Source organism: Cervus canadensis, chromosome 13 (assembly GCF_019320065.1).
Source record: "Cervus canadensis isolate Bull #8, Minnesota chromosome 13, ASM1932006v1, whole genome shotgun sequence".
NCBI classification, from domain to species: Eukaryota; Metazoa; Chordata; class Mammalia; order Artiodactyla; family Cervidae; genus Cervus; species Cervus canadensis.
Genome location: NC_057398.1, coordinates 29,726,144 through 29,753,817, shown reverse-complemented (window position 1 = coordinate 29,753,817; position 27,674 = coordinate 29,726,144). Strand labels below are relative to the sequence as shown.

General features: G+C 50.4%; 2 protein-coding genes across 4 annotated transcripts in view; one reads left to right on the top strand and one right to left on the bottom strand.

The window, feature by feature from the left end:
- Nucleotides 1-695, bottom strand: part of PRDM16 (PR/SET domain 16) — a 338,468-nt gene extending 337,773 nt beyond the window's left edge. For all 3 annotated transcript variants that reach the window (XM_043485212.1, XM_043485215.1, XM_043485213.1), the window contains exon 1: nt 332-695. In XM_043485212.1, coding sequence (XP_043341147.1) covers nt 332-368 — 37 coding nt within the window. In that variant the 5' untranslated portion in view covers nt 369-695. The remainder of the gene's footprint in view (nt 1-331) is intronic.
- Nucleotides 523-10,648, top strand: LOC122451735 (translation initiation factor IF-2-like). The gene is made up of 3 exons (XM_043484648.1): nt 523-571; nt 694-1,368; nt 1,548-10,648. The coding sequence occupies exons 1-3, from the start codon at nt 523-525 to the stop codon at nt 1,850-1,852; spliced, it is 1,029 nt and encodes a 342-aa protein (XP_043340583.1). The 3' UTR covers nt 1,853-10,648.
- Nucleotides 10,649-27,674: the final 17,026 nt, after the last annotated feature.

Genomic DNA, 27,674 nt, shown 5'->3' with positions numbered 1-27,674 from the left:
AGCCCTCCCCCTCCGCCCCCCTCCCCGGCCCCCACCGCGCGCCTCGGGTTCCCGGGCCCGAGCGCCTGACACTGGGGGGGGGGGGGAGGGGGTTCGGCGAGGAGGGGGCCGGCGCCTTCGGGGAGCGCGCGGCCCGAGCGCCCCGAGCCTCCGCGCCGAGCCCGGCCGCCCTGGAGCGCGGGAGGCGGAGCAGCCCCCGGGCCGCGCGGCCGATCCGGGGGCCGAGAGCCTGAGGCGCGCCGGCCGCGCCCCGACGCGCACCCCTGGCCCGGACGCCCCGGCCCGCGGCCCGGGCCCGGCGGCGCGGCGCGGCCGAGCGCGGGAGACTTACTTTTGGCTAGCTTCCTCGCCCTCGCCTTGGATCGCATGGTGTCGGCTCGCGGAACCTCTCTCCTCCTCCTTGAGTCCAGAAGCAGCTACACACTATCTTCATCTCCCCAGCATTGTCAGTTTGGACACCTTCGCACATGCGCACAGAGCACTCAATCTGACACCCCTCGCCGGGGCCAAAAAAACTTTGCAATGTATTCATCGTCTTCATCGTCGCGCCGCCGCCGCCGCCGCCGCCTCGGCGCGGGATTGGGGGGCTCTCCTCGGCCTTCCCGGTCTTCACCTCACTTATCTCTCACCCCCCCCGCCCCCTCCCTCCCTCCCCCCCCCCTTTTCCGCGCAGCTCGGAACTGGCCCTTTAAGAAAACATTCCGTGCTCGGCGCTCCCGCCCGGGGCCCGCACCCCGGACACTTTAAAAAGACCCAGGTGGCCCCGGAGGCGAGGTGACTCCCCCCCTCCCCTGCGTCGCGTCGCGCGGCTGCTCCCGCCCCAGCTGGGCCGAAGATGGAGTGGCGGCGGCGTTTGTCCTCGAGACTTCCTTGGATCTGGGGGCAAACGCGCCGACAGTTCGGACGCGGGTCTGGCTGGTTTTGCTTCGTTTTATTGCATTTTATTACTAATTAAAAAGCTTCGCGTTCACCGTCGTCCCAGCCCGCTTTCCTCCTGGCTCTCCCCTCCGCCCCTGCCCCTGGCCAGCGATCTCCCGAACCCGGCTCCTCCGAAGCCTCTTTCGGGCCCCGCCGCCCCCCTCGGGCCTCCCCGGCCCCCGCCCCCTCCCCTTCGCCCCCACCCAACCGCTCTAGCTTCGGGCTTCGCGGCTCAAAAACAACAGCGGCAGCGCCGCCAGCTCCGCGCTCAGCCACTGCCCCGGCCGGCGGGCGGGACTCGGACCCGCCGCCCTCGGTCTCGCGCGGAGCTGCGGGGAGCAGCGCGCGGGGCACTGGGGAGGTGGCGCCCGGGCAGCCGTCCCAACGCCCGGCGCCCCGCACCTCGCCTCCCTCGGGCAGGCCCGCGCTCTCCTGCCTCCGCGGTCCTAGGTGAGTACCCAGCGGCGCGAGCGCCCAAGCTGGGCCACCTCGAGCGACCGGAGCCTCTGGGGACACGTCCCCCTCGCCTCTCGCGGCCCAGGTGCGTCTCGGGCTGGAGAGCGGGTGGAGGAGCAGGTGCCGGAGTGCGGGTGGGAGCCGACTGGGTGAGTGTTTCTTCTGCCCCGCAGCCCTCAAATTCGGAGGTGCGGCAACGGAGGGGCAAGGCTGGCGCAGGCCGGGTGTCGGGGCCCAGGGCCCTGGTGGGGATGGTGAGAATTGCCCTGTCGAGCATGTTTGGGATTCAAGAATGAATTGGAAGCAAACGGAAGAGGTGACATCCCAGCGCCCTTTCAAGTACCGGGGTTCCGCCAGGCTCCGGGACTTGGGCTGCCTGCAGAGTCAGCCTGAGCCGGAGAGGGATCCTGGGCAGCCGCGGGGTCTCTGTTGCTCCGAGGGGGTCCGGGCGGCGCCCCTCCCCTTTGTTGTGCAGTGAGACCAGTGGGGCCTCCTCTGGGATCTACATTCGGAGCCCCGTGCCCTTTCCAAAACGGAGGTGAACTGGCAGTGTCCAAGGAGCTACCCCGAGACCCCAGAGTCCTAGCAGAGACACCCTGATGCCGAGGGGTGCATGGCCCACGCTACCCCAGAGGAGAAGCCTGAAGAAGCCCCGCTTGTCAAAAGCCAGCGGCAGCTCGCTGGGCCTTCCGCCCTGGCCTCTCTGTAGTCCGAATTGCTTCCCTGCTGGGATCCCAACCCCGACAGAGCCCCTACTGCTGGAGGGGCTGGATCCCCCTCACCGCCTAGGATGGAGAAGGCACTCTCTGCCCGGCTCTGGTGCCCACCGGCTGCCACCTCCACTGTTTCCAGCCCTCGGTGAGTGTTGCCCGTGGTGGCAGCGCGGAATTCACCCGCAGCTCAGTCTCATGGCCCACCGCCTTTCGGCTGCCTGTCCCCCACCCCCAGCCTCCCCCCCCTTGTCCTGTCCCAAACCCTGACCATCTTTCCTGGAGACTGGGCAAAGAACCGCTGGGATCAGAGGGTTCCTGGGCCTTGCTACTGGCCCCTCCGGGGCTTGCAGGAGAGTAGGGCATGGCTGCAGGTCCTAGCGGGCTCAGCCCTCCCCTCTGCCCCTCTGCCCAGGGTGTGTGAGGGGAAGGGTCACTGGGAGAGGAAGGAAGGTGGCTGGAGTCCTTCATTTGGAACTGTCTGCCCCACCCAACCACTGCAGGCTCTAGCTGGAGCAGAACAGGGCTGGGCACTGGCCAGAGAAAACACAAGGTCACCCTCATACCTCCGTACCCCATATTCTCCCATCTCGTTTAGGCCAAGGGTGCTACAATGGCTCCTATGAAGCACCCCCACCTGCTGTGAGGGTCCCTTCCCCACCCTGATCCCCACCTTTGCACTGTTTCTCCCACCCGGAAGGCACCAGCAGGACCCGAGGTCAGGAAGGCCCAGCTTCCTTCTGGGGGTGCTCCAGCTCACTCAGGACCTCTCCACGCTCCCTCCCTCAGCTAAAGAGGTGATTAAAATTGTGGAGCACCATTCAGACTCGGATCACACCCTCACCAGCCCGGGGAAGGAGGGCAGGTGTCCTGCAGAGAGAGCCAGTTGGTGCCCTTGTCTCTTTCCAGTGGTCCCCCAGGGCCCTGGAGGGTGGGGGGGGGCTCAGCTCAGAGCCTGCCTGGGGAGGGGTAAGCTAGCGATTAGGGATGGCCAGGAAGGCAGCTGAGGTACTGACACCCCCAGGGCACTCTCTCAAATCAGCCTCGTCAACTAAAGAAGCCCCAGCAGGCCGTCCCCAAGGCCATGGCCCTGGCCTGGCCAGGCCCTGCCCCCGCGTGGTGAGACTTAGACCTGACCAAGAGCAAGCAGGTCAGGCTTCAGGGAGAGTACTGGGGAGTGAAGGGGTGGAACAGAGAAAATCAGAGACAGGTCCTCCCGGCACCCAGCTCCATGTCCTGTCCCCCTTCCCCCCCAACTATCCCCCTCCCTGCTGACATTGGGAGTCTTGGGGAAACAAGCCGGGCCAGTGGAGGCAGAAGAGGGGCAGTTTTCATTTCAATAGTACTAAAAGGTTGAAAGGCTGTTTTTCAAAGTAAGCTAAGCTTTGGGGATTCTCACGGCTGGTGCAGGGACTTCGGGACCCCGCACTGGGGTTGGGGGTGCAGAAGTGCCACCCATCCCCGTCGTTCCTGGTGCCCTCCTCAGGGGCACTTCCAACTCTGTCAGACCATCAGAGGGTGGATGAGGTGTGGGCAGCCGTGTGCTCTACACCCTATGAAGTTTGGGAGCGGACTTCAACCCTGGGGTCTAGGGCACAGAGAGGGGACTTTTCCCAGCAGCTTCTGCCACAGTCTAGAATCCTGCTTCAACCCAGAGCTCAGCCCACTCCCAGCCTTCCCAGCAAGAGAGGAAGTATGGTTGGAGACCCAAGACCAGCTGAACTCCTTTGGGAAAAGGCTGGGTTTGGAAGGGAGCACGTGAAGTTAGCCCTGCAGGGCTGTCAGAAGCCTCTGTGGACCTGGGGCTCCCAGGAAACCCAGACCAAGGCGTCGTGCACTCCCAGCGTCCACACTTCGGGGCTAGAATGTCCCTTTGCTGGCCAGGAAGGGGCCCCATGCCCACTTGTGGAGGCCTGGTCTCTGGAGAGGAGGTCTGTATGGTGAGGTTTGAGTGCCTGGAGGTGCAGGGTCCGAGATGCCCAGCTGCCCAGTCAAGGTCTTCAGGCCCAGAGAGCCCCTCTGCTGACTGCGGCTGGGAGGTGGGAATGGGCAGCCTACGAACCAGATGCAGTGACCCTGCTAGGTTCCCCTCTGTGCTCGCTGAACTTGACCACCGGCTTCAGGGACTCAGTCTCCCAGCTCCATCGGATTCTGGGTCAAGTTTTGTTCATCCTCAGACTCCTGCTCTGAAAAACAGTAGCTGGGGAAATAAAAGCAGGCTCCATTAGTTTATAAGCCAGCTCCTCTCTGAGTTCCGGAACTGCCCCAGGAGGGGGTCCAGACCACCAGTCTTGGCCCCAACTTGGGGCCAGGCGTCCGGCTGAGACGGAGGTCTCCCTCTCTGGGCACATTCTGCCCAGAATGGGAATGGCTCCTATTTGAGCAGCAGCAGGAGGAAGACCATGAGGGACGCTTAGGGACAAGGAGTATGGTTCCCAACTACACAGAGAAGAAAACAGAGATAGTCTCGGAGCTCAGCAGGGGACCCTTCGGGGACTGAATGCCTTCCAGCCTTGGGTGATCGGGGTTTGGTCCAGCAAGGGGGTGGGGGGCACAGACAACCCACAGAGCCCTTTCTTCCCCAGCCAGACCTCCACACCGGCCTGCCATGGGTGCTACCCCAGCACTGCGCCTCAGCTGGAACCACAGGCTCCTCCCTGGACCCTGGGGCTGATATTTCAGGCCCCTGTTTGACCCTCTTCCTACCCCAGACCGAGAGGCACTTGCTGTGACCCAGGCAAGGTTACAGGACAGAAGGACACAGGTCCTGATTTCTGGCCCAGCGAGTTCAGAAGCCGTGTGCCAAAGCCGTTCCCTCTGCAGCTCAGAGCAGACGCCTCCTGGCCGGGCACCCACACCAACTCCCTGCTTCTGTAGTGGGTTGCAGAGAGGGTCCGGACGCTTCCAACCAAGACTTCCCGGGAATGTGAACCATGCAGCAGATTCTGAACAAACCCCAGATGTTCGGAACCGAGGCTGGGGGACGCTGTCTTCTGTACACAGGCAACCTCCTGGGAGGGCCTGCTGACTCTTCTGCCTGGTCCTGGAGTCCTGGCCTGGGCGCCACTGCTCAGGAACACAGGTGCCTGGGAATCGCAGCAGGGGTCTGCCCCAGGCTTTGGGAGGAGGCGTGTAACCGGGACTTTCGTTTTCTTTTTCTTTTCTTTTTTTTAAAAAGAGATTGAGGCTGTGGGCTTGACCTCCCTCCTTTGAGCCAGGTGGGAGATGGCTCCGGAATCCCGGCCCAAACTGGCGCCCCAGGAAGCGCAGGAGGCGCCCGGCGACTCCTTCCCCGCGGCGCGCCAAGCGGGCCGAACTCCGCGGCTGAGTCGCGCGGCTCCAGTCACCGCGCGCGGGCTCGGGCTCCGGCCTCGGAGAGCGGTAAACGGAATCGGTTTCCCACGGTTTCCCTCTTCATCCCAGGGCCTTTCAAAAGCCGCTCACGAATTCCGCCGTCCAGTTTAGGAGGATTCTGAGCCTCGCGTTCACCCCGCGTCGCCTGGAAAGGGGACCCTCGCGCCGCCCGCATCTCCGGGCCGCCCGCCCGCGCACGCGGGGAGCAACTTCGTTCCCCTGAGCGCCCTGGCCCCGCGGCGCGGGCAGAGCTCCGCCCGGCAAAGGTGGCACCGTGGTCGCTCCAGAACGCTGCCTGCGTGGACGCGGCCGCCGCCTTCTGCTCCCGGTTCCGTCTGCGCGCGGGCAGAGCCCTAGAAACAACGAAAACGGCGAGCAGCGTTGCTTTCCGGACGTCGGAGTCCCGGAAGCCTCTGGGTGCGAGCCGGTCCTCCGTGTCCCTAGACGCCCCAGAGCCGAGCTCACCGCCGGGCCGCCAGTACCGGAGCAGACTCCCCCAGTCGGCTTGCCGGCAATCCACGCCTCGGTTTGCAAAGCCCTCTCCTCCGGACCTTGGTCCCTGCCACACCGCCCTCCCCCAGCCCCGACCCCGACCCCGACCCTGACCCCGTTAGTTTGGAAACCAAATTTCGCCTTTGGTCCCGCTGCAGACGTGACCTCGGAGGAGGAGCTGCGGGGAGATGCTTCTCTGAACCTCAGTTTCCCCACCTGTGCAACGGAGCCATATGTTCCTGCGCCCCTCCCGGGGTTGATGTGGGATTGGCGGGGAGAGAGAACCTGGAAAACACCCGACGGGGCCCATTTCTGCCCACCTTTTGGGGCCAGGTTTGCGCCGGTGGGGTTCAGCTGTCGTGCACTGACCAGAAGGGCCCCAGGTTGCTCCTAGCGATCGCCGCCCTCCCGCCATCTCCTCCATCTCCCCCCCCCGCCCCCCCCCCCGCCGCCCTCACCCCGGAACTCCCCTCTCCGGGGGCGCGTGGTGGAGGTGTGAGGGTCCTGCTTGGCGCCTAGGCATCTCCGCTCAGCCTCTAGCCGGGGTGTTGCTAGCCCTGGACGGTTCTCTCAGGTTCCTTTGAGGCCCCGCGTGCAGAAAGATTTTAAGGCAACAGGCTCCTACTCTCCGGGTGGTACCACCGGACACCCCGGATCTCGCAAAGGGTGGGTGATGGGACTGACCCGGGACGGGACAGGATTACAGCTGAGCTTCTAGAAGGGAATTTACCCCTCCCTACCCCCTCCATATGCCAACGTAGGGGGTGGCCAGCTTGTCTGGGAGGGGCCCTGGGGCATGTGACCTGGGTTTAAAGATCATCCTGGGGACTTCCTTGGTGGTCCAGTGGTTAAGAGTCTGCCTAGCAATGCAGGGGCGCAGATCCCTGGTCAGCGAGCTAAGATCCCACATGTCAAGATGCAGGGCCAAAAGATGAAAATTAAAGAAAAAACTATCAGCCTTAAACTATGAAGCTGAGCGGTAAGGGAGAGAATTGAGGATCTGAATGCCTTCATTCAGGGGAGGGGCATGGCCTGCTTAAAATGTCCAGACTGCTCACTGCTTCTGGACAAGACCATTGGAGGGTAAGGGGTGGCCGGGGGGGACCAAATGGACAGCCTCTCCCCAGGTCCCTTTTACCTGCTGCTAAACCAGTCATTGCAGGAAGCTCTTGTGAACAAGCAAGAAAACAGAAGAGCCCAGGACTGCCCCAGGCAGGGGAAAAAATTACCCCTCGTGCTGCCAGACCCGAAGCTGATGGAATCGGTCGAGGATTACCGTCCCCTGGGGCAGGGCCGCCCGCTTCTGCTTACGGCACCCAGAGCCCACAACCCTGGGGCTGCAGGGAGGGAGCGGGCACTCGCGGTTCTTGGCTCCGCTGCCCCTGCCAGGACTTCTCCACCTCTGAGGCAGTGGGGCTCCCTCCACCTCCGCCCTCGCACATCCGCAGGAGGTTCCCTGGTGAAGGAAGGACCAGTGGTGGCCAGAGTGGCAGGTCAGGGGACCTCACTGAGGACTGAGGGGCTAGGGTAGCAGCCCCTCCCTCACGGGAGTTCCCCCACCCCCGCTGTGGTATTAGTGAAGTTATTATGAGTGTCCTGCCGGGTAGGGGGCAGCAGAGGGACTGCCTGAACACTGCCCCCGCCACTCACACAGGACGCCCCCTGCTTCCCTTCCAGGACAAGCTGGCAGCTTTAGGGGCTGGGGGGAGGGAGCAGATCAGAGGAACTTAGCTTAGTCAGAGCCAGAGGCTTCCCCATTCTACCCGGGGCTCCGGGGCAGCCCCCCTCCAGCTTCCTAGGCGTCCCAGTTTCCCACAGTGTAATATGGAGGTGAAAAAGTGGGTGTTGTGGGCATAGCTGCAGGCAAGTTTGCTGCCTGGTGCCTCCTGGGAGCTCAGGTTTTTGGAGCTGGGACAGCTAGCAGCAGGGTTCCCTGCGCCCTCTACCCCTCCTCTCCCAGAACCAAAGCCTGTTCCTCGGGCTCTGACCTGGATTCATGGAGGGCTGTTCCCTGTTCCCTTGCTGGATACAGAGGGCCAGTGGGACCAGGACAAAGGACAGGGCTCCTGGGAGCTGTGGGTTCCCCTCCCCCTGCAGCTCTTCATGGGTTTCCAGAGTCAGGCCCACCCTGACTTCAGCGCCTCTCACAGGTCACCATGTGCCTGCTGAGAGGCCGAGGCTCTCAGACCATGTGCAGACTGCATTTATTCATTCAGTCATTGACTTATGGCCAGAAGCCCTGGTAAGGCTGGGGCTCCTGAACTTACAGCCAAACGGTGCTGAGCTGAAGTGAAGGCTGTTTGTTCCCGCACACCTGCAGCTTCCAGAGCATCTTACCCTGCCCTCCCCCTGCTCCCTCAGGGTCCCAGTGCCTGCGACTGTGCTTGGAGCTCAGTGAGTGAAAGAATGAATGAATGAAGAGGGCTGAGTGAGTTGAAAGTGACCCTGGGATCCCCAAAGGCTGATCTCAGCCCTAGAAATGGGGGAGGGGAGGTCCAGGTGACCTTCCAGGCCGTGGCCATGGGGCCACAGCCCTGTGCTGAGCATCCTTTCCCTGCCCTGCATCAAGCAGCCGGTGCCAAGTGACAGGGATGCAGCAGTGAGCAAACCACCCAAGTGCCCTGATGTGCAGCGCATGACTTGGAAAAGGGAAGACCACTTGCTCAGGGGTGAGTGAGTGGGTGGGGTCAGCCGGGTGCTGGGGACAGCGGACACTGGCAGAAAGAGCATCCTCAGGAGACATATGGTCTGGCCCTAAGTTCACTGGCCTGGAGTATGGAGCCTAAGGGGTACTGGGGCTCCAGAGCCAGGCAGGGTGCTGGCGGCTGCCCCAGTCACTCCCACCCTTGGGCTCCATCCCAGTGCATATGGCCCTAATCCCACACCGTGGAACCCCAGTGAGGAGACACTGGTGCTCAGAGGAGCGAGGACTTTCCCGGGAGGCAGGGCAGTGGGAGTCACCTGGCTGACACAGAGCCCTGCTCCAGGTGGCCCATGAAGGATGTCTGCAGAGGGAGGGGTTTCCATCTGGGACCTTTCCTGGTTTCATGCCCTGCCAGAATTGTGAGCTCCAAAGGAGGATCCTGACGATGACCGAGATGTTTATTTGCCTGTGTCCAGAAAGGCTTGGCTGCCAGAGTTTGTATTTCCTCAGAGTCTAGCTGTTGCTGGAGAGTCAGGACCCCTCTCAGTGTGGACATCCCAGGGCCATTCTGGGGCACAGACCAGTGGCTTTGGGGGCCTGGTTTGGAGCCAACATTTCAAGCAAGTCAGGCTTAGAATCTGGGCTTCTGGGAAGAAATTTCCAATCATGAAATGTGTCATTTGAAAAAATATATGTGTCAGTTAAGTGTGCACTGAGCCTGGACCACATGGGATAGGGTTGTTCTAATAAACACGAATAAGCCCGTTTTCACATTAGAGAAATAACAGTTTCAAGTAGAAATGTGGTGCTTTTAAAAGAGGTTAATTAATAAACAGCAGGTAATTGTTCATGGCACATGGTGGCAGAGGGTAATTTTCATTTTAGAGGAGAGAAGGGCCAAATGCCCCCCCAACTCAGATTTTTTGTGTAATAATCACCTTGGCTTCACCTCCGCCTTTAATTTTTACAGCTGGAGCTGTTTATCATCGCTCCAACTTTCACTAAAAAGGAAAAACTATCACTTAAACAAAGCCATTGAAAACTCAGCATCATATGTGGATTTCTTAACATAAATAAATCATACAAACCAAGATTTATGTTCTCCCAGTGATGTCATTCGCTGAAGGCTGCCTTCCCAATCAAATCAGTGGTTAGTGACTCTCCTTTTGTGTGTGTGCTTTTTGCGAAATAAGAAAAGCAGCACTGGCATCCTGGCTGCTCTCTTTCTCTGCTCCGCCCAGGACATCAGAAAGATCTCTCCCTGCATCAGCACAACTGGGTCTAAACGGTGAGCACAGATTCAACGCCACAGATGGCATTTCAAGCCTTTGTTTTTGAAATGCAAGTTCTAAGTTGAAAGACTGTTAAGGCTTCCTGAAGGATTTGCTCAGACCCCAGCAGAAGCTGGGGAGCCTGGGGGTCTCTCGGAGCCTAGGGTGAGTTTGGCTGCAGAGTCATCACATTGAAATGAGCAAGGACCACGACCGTCACCTGTGATGGGGAGATGAGATGTGGTCGCTCCGTATAGTGGAGGAATGTCAGTCACAGCAAAGAACGAAGCCCTGATGTGGACCACAGTGTGCACGAAGTCGGCAAACGAAGCGAGTCAGAGCAGGTCACATACCATTCCATTCCACCTACGTGACATGTCCAGGATGGGCAAATCCACAGAGACAGAAAAGAAACAAGTGGTTGCCAGGGTAGGGGAGAGGACATGGTGGGTGACTGCTTCCTCGGCACAGGATTTCCTTCTGGGAAGATGAAAATGTTCTGGAAACAGATGCCCACTTTATTTATTTACTAAAGTCTTCCTTGTTTGTTTGTTTTTATTGGCTGCACCGGGTCTTAGTTGCAGCACATAGGATCTTCATTGCAGTATCCAGGATCTTTAGTCGCAGCATGCAAAGTCTTTGTTGCAGCATGTAGGATCTAGGGGTCAAATCTGGGTCCTCTGTGTTGGGAGAGCAGGGTCTTAGCCACTGGACCACCAGGAACATCCCAGACAGCCCACTTAAAAATGGAGACCGTCGTACTATGTTAATTGTGTCTCAATAAATCTGTTATTTAAAAATCACTACTGAGAACATATGTTTAAAAAGCTTTATGTTCATTTTAAAGTTTTTTCTATTTTGAAATGATCACACAGATGGGTGAGTGTGTAAGACTGCATGTGCGTGTATCACATGAGCACTGTCCCCAGCTCCTGAGTGAAACATGAGCTTGTGATCATTTTTCTTCAAAGTTATCTGTGTAGCCCCTTCCCCTAACTGCATCCCCTTCAACCAGCCCAGAGGTAACCACCCCACAGGTATTTGTGTTAACCATCTCCTTGTTTTCCAGTTTTATCATCCAAGACAGATCCCTGAAAATGGGAGACCAGCCACAGAAGCTTCAGTTCAGTTCAGTTCAGTTGCTCAGTCATGTCAACCCTTTGTGACTTCACGGACTACAGCACACCATGCCTCCCTGTCCATCTCCAACTCCTGGAGCTTGCTCAAACTCATGTCCATTGAGTCGGTGATCCCATTCAACCATCTTATCCTCGGCCGTCCCCTTCTCCTTCTGCCTTCTGCCTTCAATCCTTCCCAGCATCAGGGTCTTTTCCAATGAGTCAGTTCTTCACATCAAGTGTCCAGAGTATTTGCACTTTAGCTTTAGCATCAGTCCTTCCAATGAATATTCAGGACTGATTTCCTATACAGTTAACTGATTTGACAGCAGCTTTCTTAAGTTGAAATGACTGAGGAATGTTAAAATCACCAGTAGTGGGTACATGAAACATGGTGAATCCAAACCGTGGTGTGCACCTCAGCCATCAAAGGGAATGGAGTCCTTGTACCCTTTACAGCACAGAGGACCCTTGAAAACATGGTGCTCAGTGAGAGAAGCCGGTCACAAAAGGCCATATGTTGTAGAATGCCATTGATACAAAGTGTCCAGAATAGGCAAGTCCAGAGAGACAGAGCACAGTTCAGTGGTTGCCTAGCCACGGGAGGAAAAGCCATGGCATCTCAACAGGTAAAGGTTTCAAGTCCAGCTCCAGCCCCAGGTGTTGACAGAAGACCTTCATTTGGAAGCCAACAGCCAGAAGGAAAATAGGGCTGACCTGGTGGCTCAGTGATAAAGAATCTGCCTACCAATGCAGGAGACACGGGTTTAATCCTTCAGTCGAGATTTCCTGGAGGAGGATGTGGTAACCCACTCCAATATTCTTGCCTGGAAAATTCCATGGACAGAGAAGCCTGGTGGGTTACAGTTCATGGGGGTCACAAAGAGTATAATGTGACTGAGCGCGCGCACACACACACACACACAAGGTTAGGTGCCCAGACCTCGCAATGTGGGCGATAAATTCATTCAAGAGCATACATTCATTGTATACCTACTATTTGCCACGGCAGTCATAACCCCCAAGGATACAGTGTGACTGAAACACAAAAGATTCCCCTCCACACACCACCCAGCTCCCTTTCTCATGGGGAGGCAGTGACAAGCCAGATTCAGCAGGTGGGAGGCTGCACTGCTATTGGAATAAGGAAGAGAGATGAAGGATCAGGGGTGAGGAGGGTGCAATTCCCAACAGGGTGGCCCAGGCAGACTTCTCCGAGATGGTAGTGTTTGAGCGGGGATATGAGTGAATGAGAAAGTAGCCATGTGTGCATCAATCGGAGCAGCATTTAGACAAAGGGAACAGCCAATGCAGAGCCCAGAGGTGAGAGCATCCAGTGCCGGAGCAGAAGGAAAGAGGGAGAGGAAAAGGAAATCAATTGGGAGCAGTGGGCTGGAGGCTGCAAACTGAGGTTGTGGACAGAATTAAGATGATTAATCAGCTGATCTCAAAGTAGGGCAAGCATCTCCTGGGTTATGTGGCTGGGTGCCGTATCTTTAAATGTGGTAGATGGAGCAGAAATATTCAGACAGACTTGTTGGCTTTGTACATGGGAGGGGCCAGGAGCCAAGGAAGGCAGGCAGCATTTCTAGAAGATGGAAAAGACAAGAAAATCTATTCTAGACCCTCCAGAAAAGAAAGCAGCCCAAGCAATAGTGCCTTGATTTTTACCCAGCAAGACTCATTTCAGACTTCTGACCTGCAGAATAGTAAAATGATATGTCTGTGCTGTCTTAAGCCACTGTGTTTGTGATAACTTATTACAGCAATCACAGGAATCTCATACATGAAGGAGCAGGACCTTTATCTATCTGTGGTCAAGACAAGTGAGGTCACGATAAAGGTCTGAGCCAGGCTCCCTGAAGTTAATCCAGGGAACAGTGGCTGTAGGCGTACTGGTCATGATGGTCCTCACATCTGATTCCTTATTCTCTCTGCTCTGATATGACCCATGACATCCTGCCCATAACCACAGTCCTTGAAGCTCTGTTATTCCCTGAGGAATTAATTCCTTTGCATCTCCTGCTCCCTAGTGCCTGTATTTTCCTGGCTTACTTTCTCATTTTGGTGGAGCACATCCTTTAGTAACTTCTGATAAACTGGAAGATACATTTTTTAGGACAACACATGTCTAGAAAGGTCTTTATTCCTCCACCATACCAGAATGCTAGTCTGGCTGGGTATAAAATTCTAGACTGGAGATGATTTTCATCCAGAATTTTAAAAGTTTGGCTCCATTGTCTTCTTACTTCAAGGGTTGCTGTTGAGAAGTTCAAGGAGATTCTGTTTCCTTATGCTGCGCACGTGACTTGCTTTTCTGTCATTGGAATCTATAGATTCTCCTTTTCCCAAATGTTGCAATATTTCACAGCAATGCACCTGAAATGTCTCATCTCATCCACAGTGGTTTCTTTCAAACTGGAAGCTTACTCTTCAGTTCTGGGAAGGTTTTTTGAAATGTCTTGTTGCTGTTTTTCCACAATTTATTTCCTCTGTTCTTTGTTTTTGGAAAGATAATTAGGATCAAGTTTCCTTCTGCCCATGTGGTCTGTGTTTCCTCCTAATGGCTTTGTTCTATCTGTTTCAGTCTCTGTCTTTCCTCCAATATCTGCTGCTCCTTGGCTGTCTGCCCATGATCCAAAGGGGGGCATACAGAGCTGGCTGGAATATCTGAGAGGGAGGGAGAAGCCCTTGCTTTTGAGATTTGCAGAAGGGTGGCTCTGGGAACCCTTGGTGACACCATCCTCATGGACCGATTCAGTTCCCATAGATTGAGGCAGGGTCTGGCTGCCAGCCTTCTGGGGGCCACACTGGGGTGGAGACAGGGGTCTGTTTGGTCAGCAGGCACACAAGCCTGTCTGCACTCCAGGGAATATAACTTCGGGCTTTCTTGACATGGGGGAGGGGTGACTGGAGGGGGAAGGGCAGCTAGAGGGGGAGGCCACCTAGGACTCCTCATAGTCCCCTTTCATATAGCCTTCCTGACCATAGCCACTCATGCATCCCTCATCCAGGGATGTTTTTATGGCCAATCCTGAGATCAAGCAGGGGTGCTCTGTCTCCTAAATCTGGCAAAATCTCACCTTCCAACTCTCCATTTAGGGCTGTCTCTCTCTTGTCTGTGACCCAGTTACCCCGGCTCCATCTGCAATTCGACCTTCAGATACTTGTGGCTGCTCTGTCCTCTCCACCTTGTGGGTAAATGTCTTTCATCATCTCTTTATTGTGGTTCAAGTGGGTTTGCAGTACAAGTGCTGTGACATGTGTTTAATCTGTCATCTTAATCAGAGGTTTTGTGGTTCTTTGAGAAAAGGTTGTGTCCGCTCTTAGGTCCAGGTCTGGTACCATGCAGGGTCCAGCTTCCCTGAGCAAAATTTTCTGAATCCTGATCTGCAAATTCCCCAAAGCCTTCCCAACAGCAAATTCCAGCAAGAAAGAGCTGATTTATGAAACCAGTTAGTTCCACTGATGTGTCTCTGAAACTCAGGACTGGGGGACCTTCAGGGATATAAATTGAAATATCAACAGTGGTTTTCTCCAAGTGATGGGACTTTAGGATATTATGACTTTTTTCTCTTTTTATGCTTATGTGCATTTAAATTTTTCTCCAGAGAGTATATATTAGTCATGTAATTGCTACAGTGTTTAAAATTAGGAACAAAATCCTATCTGTCTTTTGAGAATGAGCTCAGAAGTCATCACCTCCCTGGAGCTTCTCCTGATGGGGCTGTCAGTACTGCTCCCTCACTGCGTGTATAAAAGGCACATGAAATACAACTGTATTTTCTAAATATTAACTTGATTTCTGAGCTGAAGTGTCATTTCTATCAGGGTGTGTAAGACTGGAGGGAGATAGGGAGAGGGGAGCAGGTGTGCAGGCTCTGGGGCAAGCTGCCCCTCGCCACCCCATGACCTGTTCAGGTCTTGGTCTCCTCACCTGCAGATGTGAGAACAGCACCCACCTGTGGACTGCTGTGGGGTGAAGGTCACTGATACCTGAGAAGGGCATCTATACATAAAACTGACCACTTTAACCATTTTTGAGTGCACAGTTCAGCAGCATTAAGCACATTCATGTTGGTGTGCAATCATCCCCACCATCTGTCTCCAGAGCTTCCTTATCTTCCCAAACTAACGTTTTGTCCCCATTAAACACTTGCTCTCCCTTTCCCCCATAGCTTCCCTCATAGCTCAGTTGGTAAAGAATCCACCTGCAATTCAGGAGACCTCGGTTCGATTCCTGGATGGAGAAGATCTGCTGGAGAAGAGATAGGCTACCCACTCCAGGATTCTTGGGCTTCCCTTGTGGCTCAGCTGGTAAAGAATCTGCCTGCAATGTGGGAGACCTGGGTTTGAACCCTGGATTGGGAAGATCCCCTGGAGAAGAGAAAGGCTACCCACTGCAGTATTCTGGCCTGAAGAATTCCATGGACTCTATAGTCCATGGGGTCGCAAAGAGTCAGACACGACTGAGTGACTTTCATTCACTCCCCGCTTCCTCCAGCCCCTGGACCCCCTTCTTCTCCTTTCTATGCAGGGATTTGACTCCTCCAGGGACCTCCATGAGTGGCACCAGACAATATCTGTCCTCTGGTGTCTGGCTTTTTCACTGAGCACAGTGTCCTGAAGCCTCATCCTCTTGTAACAGGTGTCAGAATCACCTTCCTTGTCAGGATGCCTGACACCCCAGAGTGTGCTGTACACACCTCAGTCACCCATCAGGCTGTGGATGGACACTTGAGTGTCCATCTGATTCCCTGAGCTGCTTTCAACAATGTTCGTCTTCATCATCTCTCTTAGGGGGTGGTATTGCTTTCCTTGGCACATGGAGGGACTTACAGGCCTCTTTGGGGTTATCTTTGGGGATGGAAACACTCCATCATGCCTGTCTGTCTTCTCCCTCCTGACTCTGAGCTCCAGGAGGCTGCACAGAGTCTGATCTGATTTGACCCTGTCCTCAGTGGGTCAGGGTGGACCCCTCTCCAGAAGTTCCCAACCTTGACACCAAGTGGACAGCTTCACCTCGTACTTGAGGTTTTTTCCTAGCACCTGGTGCTAGACCCCAAGGGGTGCTGGGGGTCCAACAGCTCTCAGGTCAGGTCCTTCTCATCCTGGACCCCAGGAGGACACAGGGGATGGGGCAGAGCCCTGCAGGGGACAGGAAATCGAGGGTTCTTTGCTGAGGGCTTGAGGGCAGCAACTGGCCTCCACCCACACACTTAAAATTGGTTCTGATCTGTCCCTGAGATGGCCATGCTAGCCAGGGCTTGGGGCACAGCCCAAGGGCTCCTAACTTCTCCCCACAGGGAGACCCCTGGATGGGTAGGAATCTGAACCCTCCCCCACTCTCTCGACTCCAGGTCAAGCCCTCAGCCTCAGCATCCTCCAAGGAAGGAAGGCCACATCCTGGACCCCAGCCTCCCCTGAAAGAACAGACCCTTGGAAGACCTCAGACGAGGCTCCTTCTGGACATCAGGCATTGAGATGTTTACAAGTGACAGAATGAGATTCACCTGAGGTTCGAGATGTGGACATCACAGACAAAGCCATAGGCAGCAAGCCTGGTGGGTAAAGGGGGGCTTTGTAAACACAGGCAGGAACCCCTGGGGAAAGGGCCTTGTGGCTGAAGCAGCTCAGTCTTTGAGGTCCCATGCTTCATAGCCACCCCACACTGGGGTGGGCTCTGCACAGATCCACTTAGAGAGCTCCAGATGCTCCATTCAACCAGGGGAGCCCTCCCTGTGACACAGACACAGGGGGCATCATAGGAGGGGAGTTTACTAGAAATGCAGAGCCGTCTCCTCCAGGAAGCCCTCCTGACCCTCTCCAGCCCAGTGGAACTTGTCTCTCTTCTGCTTGTCTCAGGACCCACCTGGGTTCTTCCTGAGCCCAGGAACAGCTGGGCCACCATGGGAGGGTGTCACAGACTGACACCCCACCCCTGGCTCAGAGAACCAGCTCCATCAGAGGCCCCTGTGGGACTGTGTGGTCAGAAGAGACCCATATGAAAAAACACACAGAGGCAGGCTGCCTCACGTTGAACCCCAGAAATGGAGGTTGTGATGGGTGGCCTTCCCCTTCCTGCAGCAGAATGGATTGTCCTGCCCCTCTCATGGGGCTTGTCTGGTGCTCCTTCGCTGCCCTCTGCACCCCATGCACCCAGTCCTCCTACACCTTCTCCAGGACAGAGGACTGGGGGCCCCACAGGGACCAGAACACGTCTGGTTGCCTTCAGGTCTGGGGCCGCCAGGACGGCCATTTCCCTCCCTCCTCCTGCACCACCACAGTTGGTGCTGGCTCTTCACATGCTCCTGCTTGTGGGCACATGAGGACCTTGGGGCTGCCAGCCAGGAGGAGGCCATGGGCAAGATGTGAGGGGCAGTCTGGTGGGACTCCCAGGCATGGCCCAGGACACAGATGTGACTCCCCAACAACAAGGGCAGCTATTTTCCATTCATTTTCATCTCCTGCTATGTGAACCCTCTGCTGCCGCCTCTGCCAGGCTGCCCCATCTCTCACCCACACTCCTACTGCACACACCTCCTGCCTGGTCCTCAAACTTCTATCTCCCCATGCAACTCTCAGGGTGTCACTCATGTGGGGGCTTCCCACCTGTTTTATTTCGCTATGTTCTCCAGGGCCTGACAGACAGTGTGACGCGAGAGAGATGACTGATAGTTTTGGATGGATGGATGGATAGAAGGATGGGTGGATGAATGGATATATACATGGAGGATGGATTTACTGATGGGTGAATGAATGGGTGCATGAAGAATGGCTGGATGGTGGTTGGATGGATGGATGGGTGGGTGGATATTTACTTGGAGGATGGATTTACAGATGGGTGGATGGATGCATGAAGAATGGATGGATGGGCAGATGGGTGGATGGATGAATCCGCTGTCCAAGGAAAGATGGAAATTGCATTTCATGATGACACTGAGAATGAACTGGGTAAACTGAGGCCTAGCAAGTGGTGGGATAGAACTTGTTCAAGGTCACAAAGGCACCCGAGCTGGCCCAGAGCCCCAGACCTCTGTCCTCCCTGTCCAGCTGCCTGCAGTAGCAAATTTCATCTTAACAAGCAGGCGGGACCTGTGTCTTGTGTCTGCTGTTAGCCCGGGGATGGAGCCCTCCAGGGCCCAGGAACTGCCCCTTCTCCCCTCCTTCCGCAGCACCTGGAGGAAGCACAACTCCCCCGTCTGCCCTTCCTGGCTATGTCACCCTGGACACAGTACTCAGGAAGGGAAAGATGGTGCCCACCTCAGGGTTGCTCCTGTGCATGTGTGCTCAGCTGTATCCGACTCTTTGTGAGCCCGTGGACTATGGCCCACCAGGCTCTTCTGTCCATGGAATTCTCCAGGCAAGAATACTGGAGTGGGTTGCCATGTCCTCCTCCAGGGAATCTTACTGACCCAGGGATTGAACAGGCATCTCCTGCATCTTCTGCATTGGCAGGCAGATTCCTTTTACCACTGAGCCACCTAGAAAGCTACTCAGAATAAATAAGGTGATGGGCTTGAAGGGACCAGGTGAGTGGCAGTCGCATGACACTCCTGCCCCGCCCCTTTCAGACACCCTGCCCTCTTCCCCAGATCTGCTGACACTGCTCTTGAGGGTCTCCAGAGACCTCTGAGTGACCCCCTACTCCATCATTTTCTCCCTGGTGCTCCTGCAGCATCACACATGGGTGTTCAGCCCCCTCCAAAAATGAATACCCCCATCACACACACAGCCTTGCTGAGACCCCTCCCTGTGATGAACTCCTGGGTCAGCAAAGCAAGTCTAGCTTGCTCCAAAGAGGGCAGGAAGCCCCAGAGGAGGTGTCCTGTGGTGCCAGATTCTCCCATCTGTCCCCTTTCCTTCACACCCTCCTCCTGCCCAACTCACAGCCATGTGTTTCATATGACCACCTGGCCCAGCCCAGGCTCAGCTCTTCCCAGCCCCTTGTGTGTCCCTGAAGCTAACCCAGCAAGGCCTGGCTGGGGTTCTGACATCACCCTGCAGAAGGGGTCATGATTAACCTGGCTGGCCTTTCCTGGACCCTCCCTGAGACTCACAGGCTACCCTCTTGGGCCGGCGTCATCCTTGGCTATGGGCTCTGCAAGGCTTGGCAAGCCTCCTCCAGGGTCTTTGGCCCAAGAGGAGACTCCATGACCCACTGAGGTCCCCCGAGGGTGGCCCCAAGCTCCCTGTAAACCAGACTCTGCAAGGAACAGCCGCCCTGGGCTCCAGGGCTTTTATGGGTTTGCCTTAAAGATTTTATTTCCAGAAAAAACCAAAAGCAATTAATCCAAATTACAGAGTAGTCATTTGCAATAATATTTGCTTTAAATATATGTATTTTTTAAAACCCCTAAGCTGTGAGCCTCCAGTGAGTTCGAGGTAAAGGACACCTTGAAATAATTACATTTTTTACTCATTTTATGTTGTGAAAATGGCTTCGTCGGTTTGGAGAAGAATTGTAAAATGGTCAGCTGACTCACTTATAAAGGCAACGTTATTTTTTTCTTCAGATTCTGCCAGAATAACCACACTGCCCCCAAGGTGGATTTCTTCCAAAGGCACCTCAAGCACTGGTCCGGCAGCTGCTCAGGCCAGCCCTGTGCAGCCAGGGGAGCAACCCCAGCTCCTGAAGGCACTCCTGGTGGGTGGCATTGGGAGCCCAGGAGGACAGGGGTCCAGCATGCTGAGGTTGACATGCTGGCAGACTGGCTGACCACCCTACTCAGGTGGGGGAGGGAGGGATCCTGGGTTCACCTGCTCCCTTTGTCCTGGTGATGACTGGGGACCTTGCCCACTGGGAAGAATGAAGCCAAAAGAGAGGGCAGACCAGCCCAGCTAGGAACCCTCTGGCCGATGATTGCACATGGTGAGAGGCTTAGACACTTGGAAAATGAAAATTCACTAAAAGATTAGATTGTGCTTAAGGGCTTCACAGGTGGCTCAATGGTAAAGATTCTGCCTGCAATTCAGGAGACCTGGGTCAGAAAGATCCCCTGAAGAAGGGAATGGCAACCCACTCCAGTATTCTTGCCCAGAGAATTCCATGGACAGAGGAGCTTGGTTGGCTACTGTCCATGGGGTTGCAAAGAGTCGGACATGGTTAAGAGACTAACATTAATACAACATCAGAACCTTCAACCCAGCTGGGTCAGAATACCTGGTTTTGGTGCCAGTGCAGCCCCTGAGTATCCAGGGACCTTGGGCAGGAGCCTTCCCATCTGTTACCCCAGATATATTATCATCCAAAGCCTCCTCTGCAGACACATGACTTGTGGATATATTTTTTCAGGAACTGACGTGACCTTTCATTTTCTCAACAATGTCTTTTGAAGAACAAGTCTTAATTTTAGTAAGTTAAAATTTAAAAGTGAAAGAATGACATATACGTATAACTGTACACACATACAGTTATATGTGTATATATGACATATAATAAATACATAATATATAACACATTACATATATGTGTCACTTTGCTATACAGCAGAAGCTAACACAACATTGTAAATCAACTACACTTCAGTAAAATTTTTTAAAATTTGACTTAATTTTTACTTTTGCTTCTGTTTTAGAAAATCTTTGTCCAGTCCAAGGCTACCAAAATTTTCTACTGTGTCTTCGCTGAAAGTTTTAGTTTTAGTTCTGCTTAGATCTGGGATCCAGTTTGAATTTGTTTTTGTGTGTGGTAAGGGTTGAAGTTCATTTCTTTGCATTTGCGTGTCCAGTTGTTACAGCATCATTTGTTGAAATGTCTATAGTTTTCCCACTGAATTGCCTTGGCAACCTTGTCGAAAATTAATTGACCAAATATGTAAGAGTCATTTGTGAACTCTGTTCCATTGATCTATTTGTCCATCCTTTCATCAGTACCACACGGTCATGACTCCAGCTTTACAATAAGCTTTGAGATACCATGCAAGCCTTCCAAATGTTTTCTTCTTTTACAAAATTATTAGCTTACTTTAGGTGCTAAAGTGTTTCCTCATTAACTTTAAAACTAACTTGTCAGTTTCTATAAGAAATCACTCTGGGTTGTTAGCAGTTATTTCTTTGAGTCTATAGATCAATTTCAGGAAAAATGTCGTTCTAACAATACTGAGTCTTCCAATCCATGGACATGGTATATCTCCCCACTTCTTTAGATCTTTTAAAATTTATTTCAGTGATATTTGGTAGTTTTCAGTGTATGAGCCTCACACACACTTTTTTCCCCCCCTTTGGTTAAACTGATTGCTAAAAGCATCATTTTTATCCTATTATGATTTTTAAAATTTTAATTTCCAAATGTTCATTGCTAGTATGTAGAAGTTCAATTAATTGTTGTACATTGACCTTTTGTACAGTGTGATCCTGCTTAACTCACTTATTAGTTCTGATAGTTTTTTTGTAGTGTCCTTTAGATTTTGTGTATAGATAAATATGTTAGTTCTGCCTATTTCTTCTTAAGAGAACATTAGTAGTCTGTGTTTTTTGAGAAATTTACACTTTTCATCTCAGTTTTCGAATGTATTGGCACAAAGTTGCTCATAGCATTCCTTTATTATTCTTTCAGTGTCTGTAGGCTTGGTAGTCATGTCCCCTCTTTTATTTCAGGCATTCGTCATTTTTATCATTTCATTTCTCTTCCTGATAATTTTGTTTAAAGGTTTATCAATAAAACTTTTCAAGAACAGGTTTTGGTTTTATTGATTCTCCTTATTGCTTTCTGTTTTCTATTTCACTTATTTTTCTCTTTTAGCTTTATTAATATTATTTCCTTCTGCTTACTTTGGATTTAAATTTTCCTCATTTTATAGTTCTTACAGAGGGAGCTTAGATTATTAATTTGAAATTTTTCTTCTCTTCCAATTTAAGAATTTAATAAGTTTTCCTCCGAGAACTGCCTAGCTGCACCCCACAATTTTAAAATATTGTGTTTTCATTTTTATTCAGTTTAAAATATTTTCTAATCTTTTTGTGATTTATTTTCTGACCCTTGAGTTATTTAGAAGTGTGCTGGCTAGTTTCCAAGTATTTAGGGATCAGAGATTGTCTATTACTGACTTCCAGTTTAATTCTCCTGTAGTCAGAAAACATATGTTGCATGATTTTAGTCCTTTTTAAGCATATTTGAACTTGTTTTAGGACTCAGAATACAGCCTCTCTGAGTGACTCTCTCATGTGCACATGGAAAAAACTTGTATTTTGCTATTGTTGGGTACAGACACATTTGGGGTCACTGTATCCTCTTCAAGAACTGTTCCTTTACTATTTTTTGACCTTCTATTTTATTTATTTTTTAAAGATGAATATTTTTAATGACAAAAGGTACAGTTCGCAAAGAAGATAGACATCATACATCATCAGGTACCTAACAATTAAGAAACAAGGTTACATAAAGCAAAAATCAGAAGAAATATAAGGGAAAAAATATATATATATATATTTATGGTGATTCCTTTATTATTATGACATGTCATTCCTTGTCCATGATAGTATTTCTTATTCTGAAATAAACCTTTATTGATGCTAATATAGCAGCCCCTGCTTTCTTTTAGTTGATGTTCATATGGTGTATCTTTTTGCACTCTTTTAACTTATCTATTTTTTTTTATTTAAAATGAGTTTCTTGTAGACAGCATATAGTTGGATTTTGATTTTTTAAATCCAGTCTTACAATTTCTTTCTTTTAATTGGAAGGTATAGGCCATTTACATTTAATGTGGTTGTATATATGGTTGGGTTTAAATATGCTATCTTACTATTTGTTTTCACATATTTCTCTCTTTTTGTTCTTATTTTACTGCCCTCTTGAATTAAATGAATGTTTTCAAATATCCATTTTACCTACAATATTAGCTTATTAGCACTACCTTTTCTTTTTAGTGACAGCTCTAGAGTTTACAATACACATCTTTAACTTATCAAGATGCTTTCAAAGAATGTTATACCACTTCACATATAGTGTAAAAACTTTACAATGTGCACCTCCATTTCCCCTTTTCTGTCCTTTGTACTATTATCAAAAATGTCACTTATAAAACTTTTAATATATCGTTACTATTTTCTCCTAAGAAGTTAATTATGTTTTAAATTTTTTAAAATTTAAATAAATACTCTTTTATCTACCCACATAGTTATCATTTCTAATATTCTTTCTTTGCGTGGGTTCATATTTCTATCTGCCATCATTTTTCTTTTGTGTGAAGAATGTAATTTAATGGCTATTATGGTGAACTGATGGTGCTATATTGACCATAAATATATGGTCATATTTATATGGACCATATATATATTATGGTGATATACTGACCATAAATTCTCCTCTCTTAATTTCAACTGAAATATTATTTATTTTGCCTTCATTTGAGAGATATTTCTATTGGGTACAGAATTCAAGGTTGAGAGTTTTTTCCTTCAGACTTTGAAGAAGTCTGTTCATTGTTTTCTCGTTTGCATGGTTTCTGGTGAGAAATATATTTATGTACCTATCTTTGCTCATTTGTACACAATGTATCTTATTCTCTGGCTGCTTGTAAAATTTTCCCTTTATCTCCTTAGCAATTTGGTTATGATATTCTTGGTATGATTTTCTTTTTGTATTTGTTTTTTGCAGTGATTTTTGTTTATTTGTTTGTTTTGTGGGCTTTTATGCTTTGGGTTTGTTAGTTTTGTTTTCACTTGGGATTCATTGAGACCCTTGGATCTGTGAGTTTATAATGTTGTTATTGTTTTTAATCAAACTTTTAGTATTTTCAGCAGTGATTTCTCCAGATACTTTCCTGTCCTTCATCTCCTTCCTCCCTGTCAGAGATGCTGATGACATGTGTGTTTGACTGCTCTTATTACCTCACTGATTGCTGCTGCTCTCTTCATTTTTTTAGTCATTTTTTTCTGTATCTAACTTTGGATAATTTCTATTGCTCTCTTAAAAGATCCCATTGATCTTTTTTTCTTTTTTGAAAAAATTTCTACAGCATCGGTCTTAATCCCATTCAGTGTGTTTTTCCATTTCAGATAATGTACTTTTTCACCTCTAGAAGCTCATTTTGGGTCTTTTCTCTCTCTTCTATTTTCTCCTCATCATGTTTATATTTTCCTCTGCCTTTTTGACGACATAGGTTATACTTACACTAGTTTCTGTAGTGTTCATTTATTGTGTTTCTATCATTTTTGTCAAATCTGGGTCTATTCTTAGTTATTGATTTTTCTCTTGGTCATGAGGCATGTATTCTCACTTCTTTTCATGTCTGGTAATTAAAAATAAAGCTATATTTTATTTTCTGCTTCAAAAAGTTGCAAAACAGCACACAGAGTCTCAATATACTCTTTGTTCATCCTGTCCTGTGTTAACACTGTACCTCACCCTGACAAAGTTGTGCAAGCCAGGAATATCATCTTGACACAATGCTATTGACTTATCTATACCTTCACTTGAATTTCATCAATTGTGAGAATGTGGGACACTCAGGACCCATCTCTCAGCTCACCAGGAACTCTGGGCTCCGTTTAGACTCCCTGCCCTGCCCTGCAGCCTGGAAACTCTCTCCAGACTGTGAGCTGGGCCAGAGGAATCATACACTCATTACAAACTCAGACAAACAGAGTACCTCACACCTGTCTGGGCAGGTGGTACATTTTGACGAGCACCACGGAGCTCCAGTGGAGAAGGAAATGGCAACCCACTCCAGTACTCTTCCCTGGAAAATCCCATGGACAAAGGAACCTGGTAGGCTACAGTCCATGGGGTCGCAAAGAATCGGACACGGCTGAACGACTTCACTTCACTCATTTCATACTTTATCACTGGAGAAGGAAATGGCAACCCACTCCAGTATTCTTGCCTGGAGAATCCCATGGATAGAGGAGCCTGGCGGACCATGGTCCATAGGGTCGCAGAGAGTCAGACACGACTGAAATAACTGGAGCTCCAGGGGCTTGCCTCACAGCTCAGTTGGTAAAGAATCTGCCTGCAATGCAGGAGGCCCTGATTTGATTCCTGGGTCAGGAAGATCCCCTGGAGAAGGGAAAGGCTACCCACTCCAGTATTCTAGCCTGGAGAATTCCATGCACAGTATAGTGCATGGGGTCTCAAAGAGTCAGACACGATTGACTGACTTTCACTTTCACTTTCATGAAGCTCCAGGGGCCTCCCACTCAGGGTCACATAGTGTCAAATCATGTTACCAGAGACTTATTCCTTTGTGCTTTAAAAATAGGAATGAAAACCTTCAGAGCCTCACTACCACTGTATATCCTGAGGGAGGAAGGCAGGAAATGAATCTTTGTGAAATACACACCTGCTGTGAGGTGTGTTTTCACCTTCATCTCACTGAATCTATCTTGTCCCCAATATACACCTGAGGCAGCTACCACAATCTACTCTGTCCCGTGCACACACATGAGGCGTGTACCACAATCGACCTTGCCTGTGTATACACCTGAGGGAGGTACTGCAATTCACACCTTGTTCCCTGCACACACCTGAGGCAGGTATTGCCATGCCTATTCCCCAGGCAAGGCCCCGGAGGAGCCTTTTGGGAGTTCACACAGATTTCAGAGCTACAGAGTGCAGGCATCTTTCCGGATTTTCCTTGAGGGAAAACAGCTCACCCCTTCAGCTCCTCCAAGGCTGGGGAGAGGGCAATGCATTGGGAGGCTCTCAGGAGCTCAGAGCCCACCCCAGACTCACCTCCTTCTTGAGGCCTCCTGCCCTCCCCTGAGCCACACTGGTCTTGAGGAGCAGTTACCCCTGATCTTCTAGCACCTAGTGAGTCCCCACATCTATCTTTATGCCCAGCTGAGTTAATAGGCCAGGGATTTAAGGAAGACTTTGAGATCAGATGGGCAAGTTTCTGGGAAAATACAAAGTTTTCTCTGAAGAAATAGAAAACTTAAGTAGAAAATGAGAATCAAAGTCCGTACCTTTCTCAAAAAAGAGCATTACGCCAAGACAGTTTACAGATGAGTTCTTTCAAGGGACAAATAATTCTTACATACATTTTTCTAGAAAATAATACAAGGGGTAAAGCAACCTGTTTCATTTTAAGAGACAGGTGTCAGTTTGGTGCTAAATCTGGATCAGGACAATAAAAGGGAAGGAAGTAAAGGTCTTAGAATCTTTTTACACACAGACAGGAAAATCTTGAGTAAAATAATGGCTCCCTGGATCCAACCATGTGTTTTAAAATACACACACACCAGAGTGGCTGAATTTTGATAGACTGAACCCCAAATGCCAGTGAGACTGTAGAGTAGCTGGAACTCCCAACAGTGCTGGTGGGTGTTTGGGGGAAAGATCTGGTGGTTTCTTATAAATCTAAACATATAATTACCCCATGACCCAGAAATTCCACTTCAAGATGTTTACCCAACAGAAATGAAAACATGTCCAGAAAACGACTTAACATAAGAATGCTCATAGCAATTCTAATAATAATGTCAAAAAGCCAGAAACATTTCATGTGTCCATCAGTGGGAGGATCAAACTCTCCTTAAAACCATGAAATCAGCTGGACTGCTGATCCACCTAAAGACACAGCAAACCCAAAAACCTTCATATCCACTAAAGAAGCCAGACACAAAAGGGTACCTACCACATAACTCAATTTATGGAGCAAGAAAACTAATTAAGGTGAAAAAATCAGAGCTCTGCTTACCTCTGGGGAGATGAGCTGGATGGGAATGTGAGTGAGATTTGGGGGGTGACTGTTCTGCAGCTCCTGTATTTGGGTCACACACAGAGGTGAGTGCTTTTGGCAAAGCCACTTATAAATTTTACTACAAAAGAAATAAAAAGGACACTTCAGAAATATTGAACTCAAGTTACGGATGGTGGTGGTTTAGTCACTAAGTCGTGTCCATGAGAAGTTAAGGATATACTTGCTGAAATATTTAGGGGAAAGTGAGCTGAGGATTGCAACTTACCTTGAAATGTATCAAAACATAAAATGAATTATTGGATGGACAGAGGGAAAGACAGATGAATAGCTATGTAATAAAAGACATTTAGCAAAATATCAATATAAATGGTATACAATATTAGTACATTTTATTAGTTATATATTAATCTCAATGGCAGGTGTATAGATGTTCAATGGAAAATTCAACTTTTTTAATATATTTGAAAATATTTGTAATAAAATATTGGGAAAGATAAATCATGATCAAATATGGTTTATCTCTTCCAGGAATGCAAAGATGGTTTAAACTCAGGAAATTGATCAATTCACATTAAGGGCTTAAGGAAAAGTTAACAGGTGCAGAAAGAGCATGTGATAAAGCTTTAGCATTTCAGGTCTTTCTAAAGCTGCTCAGAGAACTAGGAATAAGAAGCAGCTTTCTTAACTTGGTGGTCTTCAAATAACCTAGAGCAGGTTTCTCATGTCACAGACTTCGGAATCCTCTCTGCCCCTCCATGACTGTTCAAGGTCCTCACACCTCAATCATAAACAAACAAGAAATAAGGCATCAAGAATGAAAGGAAGGAATTGACTTACTGTTATTCATAAGAATAAAATAGAATGACAACAAAAAAACAAAAACAAGAATGATTATATAGTGGTCACTCATAATAACAATTCTAAATAGCTTAAGACAAACAACATCAACAACAACAAAATAATAAGTGAATTCAGTAAGATTCCAGATTAGAGATTAACTCAGAGCACTTCTCTACATTGACAGCAATCAATCAGAAAAAGTAATAAAAAAATAAGATGCCATT

Excerpts from the sequence above, each read along its gene's own strand:
- LOC122451735 (XM_043484648.1), top strand. The coding sequence starts at position 523 with ATGTATTCATCGTCTTCATCGTCGCGCCGCCGCCGCCGCCGCCGCCTC. Across the intron at positions 572-693 it reads CCGCCGCCGCCGCCGCCTCG|AAAACATTCCGTGCTCGGCG; the intron begins GCGCGGGATTGG and ends TGGCCCTTTAAG. Across the intron at positions 1,369-1,547 it reads TCCTGCCTCCGCGGTCCTAG|CCCTCAAATTCGGAGGTGCG; the intron begins GTGAGTACCCAG and ends TCTGCCCCGCAG.